Source organism: Oncorhynchus mykiss, chromosome 1 (assembly GCF_013265735.2).
Source record: "Oncorhynchus mykiss isolate Arlee chromosome 1, USDA_OmykA_1.1, whole genome shotgun sequence".
Classification (NCBI taxonomy): Eukaryota; Metazoa; Chordata; class Actinopteri; order Salmoniformes; family Salmonidae; genus Oncorhynchus; species Oncorhynchus mykiss.
Window position 1 is genome coordinate 92,615,757 of NC_048565.1, and position 7,178 is coordinate 92,622,934.

The following is a 7,178-nucleotide window of genomic DNA, read 5'->3' on the forward strand; positions in this document are numbered from 1 at the left end:
TGTTCAGGGGCAGAAACCTTGTCAGCTCGGGGGTTCGAACTTGCAACTAGTCCAACGCTCTAACCACTAGGCTACCCTGCCGCCCTATGATGGGTGACAGTCATCTGATATGCTGTAATAGAAATAAGGCCGCGCTCATGAGAAATAAGTCGTCCTCCCTCGTCTTAAAACGGCAGTGACCGTCACTGTTTTACATTGATGCTGAATGGCTCCTGTAGATCTATACCACGGAAACCCAGCACTTCACGGGATGGACCTGACTCAACATATTATCTACACAGAAGAAGAAGAAGCAATGTCCCTTAGCTGTCTTTCTCAGAGGAAGTGGTTTCAGATGTCTTTCTCAGAGGAGGTGGAGGAAGTGGTTTCAGCGGTCTTTCTCAGGGGAAGTGGTTTCAGCTGTCTTTCTCAGAGGAGGTGGAGGAAGTGGTTTCAGCGGTCTTTCTCAGAGGAAGTGGTTTCAGCTGTCTTTCTCAGACCAAGTGGTTTCAGCTGTCTTTCTCAGAGGAGGTGGAGGAAGTGGTTTCAGCTGTCTTTCTCAGGGGAAGTGGTTTCAGCTGTCTTTCTCAGGGGAAGTGGTTTCAGCTGTCTTTCTCAGACCAAGTGGTTTCAGCTGTCTTTCTCAGACCAAGTGGTTTCAGCTGTCTTTCTCAGAGGAAGTGGTTTCAGCTGTCTTTCTCAGAGGAAGTGGTTTCAGCTGTCTTTCTCAGAGCAAGTGGTTCAGCTGTCTTTCTCAGAGCAAGTGGTTCAGCTGTCTTTCTCAGAGGAAGTGGTTTCAGCTGTCTTTCTCAGAGGAAGTGGTTCAGCTGTCTTTCTCAGAGGAAGTGGTTTCAGCTGTCTTTCTCAGAGCAAGTAGTTTAGCTGTCATCACCAATGATAAGTGGAGGATAAGGCTGCTCTGGTCCAGGTGTCTCTGGTAAGCAACATACCGATACATGGATGTGTCCCTTTTAACCATAATTGCCTCTTTCAGCCTTGAAATGATTATGTTTCTGCGGCACAACACATGTTCAAAGTAACTTTGAGTGACACTAACTACGCTTGTGTGTCCAATCTGCTCCTCACGATGTGGGGGATCAGGACGACTCTTATTTATGAGTTGTGCTGTCGGCATACTGCGAGCAAACTGCCCATTCCACAACAAACTAATTAGTTTGGCACCGAGCCTGTGATGGAAATTAGGCCCAATATGTTATTTCTGGAGGGTTTAAATGAAGCCTCTAACGTAGTTTGGCAGTGGCAAGGGTGTGTGGTGCACATACAGTATTATAGAACTGTAGTTATCTAGAAACCATGATTCTATCCGCTTCTGTGTGTACATGGTGGACTAGGAGGACAGGGTGGACTAGGAGGACAGGGTGGACTAGGAGGACATGGTGGACTAGGAGGACAGGGTGGTCTAGGAGGACAAGGTGGACTAGGAGGACATGGTGGACTAGGAGGACATGGTGGACTAGGAGGACATGGTGAAATAGGAGGACAGGGTGGACTAGGAGGACATGGTGGACTAGGAGGACAGGGTGGACTAGGAGGACATGGTGGACTAGGAGGACAGGGTGGACTAGGAGGACATGGTGGACTAGGAGGACAGGGTGGACTAGGAGGACATGGTGGTGGACTAGGAGGACATGGTGGATCAGGAGGACATGGTGGACTAGGAGGACATGGTGGTGGACATGGTGGACTAGGAGGACATGGTGGTGGACAGGGTGGACTAGGAGGACATGGTGGACTAGGAGGACATGGTGGACTAGGAGGACAGGGTGGACTAGGAGGACAGGGTGGACTAGGAGGACAGGGTGGACTAGGAGGACAGGGTGGACTAGGAGGACAGGGTGGACTAGGAGGACATGGTGGACTACGAGGACAGGGTGGACTAGGAGGACAGGGTGGACTAGGAGGACATGGTGGACTAGGAGGACATGGTGGACTAGGAGGACATGGTGGACTAGGAGGACAAGGTGGACTAGGAGGACATGGTGGACTAGGAGGACATGGTGGACTAGGAGGACAGTGTGGACTAGGAGGACATGGTGGACTAGGAGGACAAGGTGGACTAGGAGGACATGGTGGACTAGGAGGACAAGGTGGACTAGGAGGACATGGTGGACTAGGAGGACATGGTGGATCAGGAGGACATGGTGGACTAGGAGGACATGGTGGTGGACATGGTGGACTAGTAGGACATGGTGGACTAGGAGGACATGGTGGACTAGGAGGACATGGTGGACTAGGTGGACAAGGTGGACATGGTGGACTGGGAGGACAAGGTGGTGGACTAGGAGGACACGGTGGTGGACTAGGAGGACATGGTGGACTAGGAGGACATAGTGGACTAGGAGAACATGGTGGACTAGGAGAACATGGTGGTAGACTAGGAGGACATGGTGGACTAGGAGGACATGGTGGACTAGGAGAACATGGTGGACTAGGAGGACATGGTGGTGGACTAGGAGGACAAGGTGGACTAGGAGGACAAGGTGGACTAGGAGGACATGGTGGACTAGGAGGACAAGGTGGAGTAGGAGGACATGGTGGACTAGGAGGACAAGGTGGACTAGGAGGACATGGTGGACTAGGAGGACAAGGTGGACTAGGAGGACATGGTGGACTAGGAGGACAGGGTGGACTAGGAGGACATGGTGGACTAGGAGGACATGGTGGACTAGGAGGACAGGGTGGACTAGGAGGACAGGGTGGACTAGGAGGACATGGTGGACTAGGAGGACAGGGTGGACTAGGAGGACAAGGTGGACTATGAGGACATAGTGGACTAGAAGGACATTCCAGGGTTTTTCTTTATTTTGACTGTTTTCTACATTGTAGAATAATAGTGAAGACATCAAAAACATGAAATAACACATATGGAACCATGTAGTAACCAAAAAAGTGTTAAACAAATCAAATATATTTTATATTTGAGATTCTTCAAGTAGCCAACCTTTGCCCTGATGACAGCTTTGCACACTCTTGGCATTCTCTTAACTAGCTTCACCTGGAATGCTTTTCCAACAGTCTTTAAATTGTTCCCACATATGCTGAGCACTTGTTGGCTGCTTTTCCTTCACTCTGTGGTCTAACTCATCACAAACCATCTTAATTAGGTTGAGGTCGGGGGCTTGTAGAGGCCAGGTCATCTGATGCAGCACTCCATCACTCTCCTTCTTTTTGAAATACAGTATCCCTTACAAAGCCTGGAGGTTTGTTGGGTCACTGTACTGTTGAAAAACAAATGATAGTCCCACTAAGCTCAAACTAGCGGGGATGGTGTATTGCTGCAGAATGCTGTGGAAGCCATGCTGGTTAAGTGTGCCTTGAATTCTAAATAAATCACAGACAGTGTCACCAGCAAAGCACCCCCAAATCATAACACCTCTTCCTCCATGCTTCACGGTGGGAACCACACATGCAGAGATAATCCATTCACCTACTCTGCGTCTCACAAAGACAGGGCGGTTGGAATAAAAAATCTCTAATTTGGACTCATTAGATCAAAGGACAGATTTCCACTGGTCTAAAATCCATTGCTCGTGTTTCTTAGCCCAAGCAAGTAGTAGTGGTTCTTTGCAGCAATTTGACCATGAAGCGCTGATTCACGCAGTCTCCTCTGAACAGTTGTTGAGATGTGTCTGTTACTTGAACCTTGTGAAGAATTGATTTGGGCTGCAATTTCTGAGGCTGGTAACTCTAATGAAGTTGTCCTCTGCAGCAGAGGTAACTCTGGGTCTTCCTTTCCTGTGGCCGTCCTCATTAGAGCCAGTTTCAACACAGCGCTTGATGGTTTTTGCAACTGCACTTGAAGAAACGTTCAAAGATCTTGACATTTTCCACATTGAATGACCTTCTTGTCTTAAAATAATGATGGACTGTCGTTTCTCTTTGCTTATTTTTGCTGTTCTTGCTCTAATATGGATTTGGTAATTAAACAAATATGGTTATGTTCTGTACACTACCCCTACCTTGTAACAACACAACTGATTGGCTCTAATGCATTAAGAAGGAAAGAAATTCCACAAATTAACTTTTAACAAGGCACACCTACCTGTTAATTGAAATGCATTCCAGTTGACTACCTCATGAAGATGTTTGAGAGAATGCCAAGAGAGTGCAAAACTGTCATCAAGGCAAAGGGTGGCTACTTTGAAAAATCTAAAATGTAAAATATATTTTGATTTGATTTACACTTTTTTGGTTACTACGTGATTCCATATGTGTTATTTCATAGTTTTGATGTCTTCACTATTATTCCACAATGTAGAAAATAGTAAAAATAAAGAAAAACCCTTGAATGAATAGGTGTGTCCAACCTTTTGACAGGTACTGTACATTTATAAAATATATACTTGACAATGAATTCTCAGGCCCAAATTCAATCTGTCGCAGATAAAGGAAATCTGGCAATTAGAGTTCTCTCAGAATTTACACTAAGTGTACAAAACATTAAAAACACCTTTCTAATACTGAACCCACCCCCCCTCCCCCTCTCAGTTCGTTGGCATTGACTTTACAAGGTGTCAAAAGCGTTCCACAGGAATGTAGGCCCATGTTTACTCCAATGCTTCCCACAGTTGTGTCAAGTTGGCTCGTTGTCCTTTGGGTTGTTGACCATTCTTGACACACACGCACAACTGTGATCGTGAAAAACCCAGCAGCGTTGCAGTTCTTTATTCAAACCGGTGCGCCTCCCTACTCCCTACCTACTACCATACCCAGTTCATAGGCACTTAAATATTTTGTCTTGCCCATTCAACTTTTGAAAGGCACACCTACACAATCCATGTCTCAATTGTCTCAAGGCTTTAAAATCATCCTCTAACCTGTCCCCTCCCCTTCATCAACACTGAGTGAAGTGGATTTAGCAAGTGACATCAATAACGGATCACAGCTTTCACCTGGTCAGTCTCTGTTAAGGAAAGAGCAGGCGTTCCTAATGTTTTGTCCACTCGGTGTACAGTTCATGCTGTATTTCCATGAGCACAGGTGTGATGTCACATCTATGTCCCCGGGCATTGTCCATGAGAGGAGCAGCCTGCTGGGTGTGTCGGTGGGTATAAACCCCTGATCCGTGTTATAACACATAGCGAGGAGAGGACTAAATTAATAACGTCGCTATTTGGCAAACGTTTGATTACCTGCAGGAGTTTTAAACTGTCCAAAAACAAGATAACATGGTGAGATGATACTGGTAAAACACTACTGGTAAACACTACTGGGTAAACACTACTGGTAAACACTACTGGGTAAACACTACTGGGTAAACACTACTGGGTAAACACTACTGGTAAACACTACTGGTAAACACTACTGGTAAACACTACTGGGTAAACACTACTGGTAAACACAACTGGTAAACACTACTGGTAAACACTACTGGTAAACACTACTGGTAAACACTACTGGTAAACACAACTGGTAAACACTACTGGTAAACACAACTGGTAAACACTACTGGTAAACACTACTGGTAAACACTACTGGTAAACACTACTGGTAAACACTACTGGTAAACACAACTGGTAAACACTACTGGTAAACACTACTGGGTAAACACTACTAGTAAACACTACTGGTAAAACACTACTGGTTAAACACTACTGGTAAACACTACTGGGTAAACACTACTGGTAAACACTACTGGGTAAACACTACTGGTAAACACTACTGGTAAACACTACTGGTAAAACACTACTGGTTAAACACTACTGGTAAACACTACTGGGTAAACACTACTGGGTAAACACTACTGGTAAACACTACTGGTAAAACACTACTGGTAAACACTACTGGTAAACACTACTGGTAAACACTACTGGGTAAACACTACTGGGTAAACACTACTGGTAAACACTACTGGTAAAACACTACTGGTTAAACACTACTGGGTAAACACTACTGGTAAACACTGCTGGTAAACACTACTGGTAAACACTACTGGTAAACACTACTGGGTAAACACTACTGGTAAACACTACTGGTAAACACTACTGGGAAAACACTACTGGTAAACACTACTGGTAAAATACTACTGGGTAAACACTACTGGTAAACACTACTGGTAAACACTACTGGTAAACACTACTGGTAAAATACTACTGGGTAAACACTACTGGTAAGCACTACCGGTAAACACTACTGGTAAACACTACTGGTAAACACTACTGGACTATTGGTAAGACATTACTGGGTAAACACTACTGGTAAACACAACATTTTATAAATGCACGCATACCAGGGCAGCAGATTCATGTGCCAAATAACATCCCTGCATTAAATCGCCCAGCCTGGAGTATGTTAAGTCACCCAGCCTGGAGTATGTTAAGCCACCCAGCCTGGAGTATGATAAGTCACCCAGCCTGGAGTATGATAAGTCACCCAGCCTGGAGTATGTTATGTCACCCAGCCTGGAGTATGATAAGTCACCCAGCCTGGAGTATGTTAAGCCACCCAGCCTGGAGTATGTTAAGTCACCAAGCCTGGAGTATGTTAAGCCACCCAGCCTGGAGTATGTTAAATCACCCAGCCTGGAGTATGATAAGTCACCCAGCCTGGAGTATGTTATGTCTCCCAGCCTGGAGTATGTTAAGTCACCCAGCATGGACTCTGATAAGTCACCCGCATGGACTCTGATAACTCACATGGCCTGGACTCTGATAAGTCACCCGCATGGACTCTGATAACTCACATGGCCTGGACTCTGATAAGTCACCCGCATGGACTCTGATAACTCACATGGCCTGGACTCTGATAAGTCACCCGCATGGACTCTGATAACTCACATAGCCTGGACTCTGATAAGTCACCCTGCCTGGACTCTGATAAGTCACCTAGCCTGGTCTCTGATAACTCACATAGCCTGGACTCTGGTAAGTCACATAGCCTGGACTCTGATAACTCACATAGCCTGGACTCTGGTAAGTCACCTAGCCTGGTCTCTGATAACTCACATAGCCTGGTCTCTGATAACTCACATAGCCTGGTCTCTGGTAAGTCACCTTGCCTGGACTCTGATAAGTCACCTAGCCTGGTCTCTGGTAAGTCACCTAGCCTGGTCTCTGATAACTCACATAGCCTGGACTCTGGTAAGTCACCTAGCCTGGACTCTGATAAGTCACCTAGCCTTGTCTCTGATAACTCACATAGCCTGGACTCTGGTAAGTCACATAGCCTGGACTCTGGTA

At 46.0% G+C, this 7,178-nt stretch overlaps 1 protein-coding gene across 1 annotated transcript; it reads right to left on the reverse strand.

Moving 5' to 3' along the window:
• Positions 1-1,299: 1,299 nt before the first annotated feature.
• On the reverse strand, positions 1,300-6,246 carry LOC118966741 (vegetative cell wall protein gp1-like). Its single transcript, XM_036990094.1, has 2 exons — positions 6,230-6,246; positions 1,300-2,737 (listed from the first exon to the last, which is right to left on the reverse strand). The coding sequence occupies exons 1-2, from the start codon at positions 6,244-6,246 to the stop codon at positions 1,300-1,302; spliced, it is 1,455 nt and encodes a 484-aa protein (XP_036845989.1).
• Between the last annotated feature and the right edge of the window lie 932 nt (positions 6,247-7,178).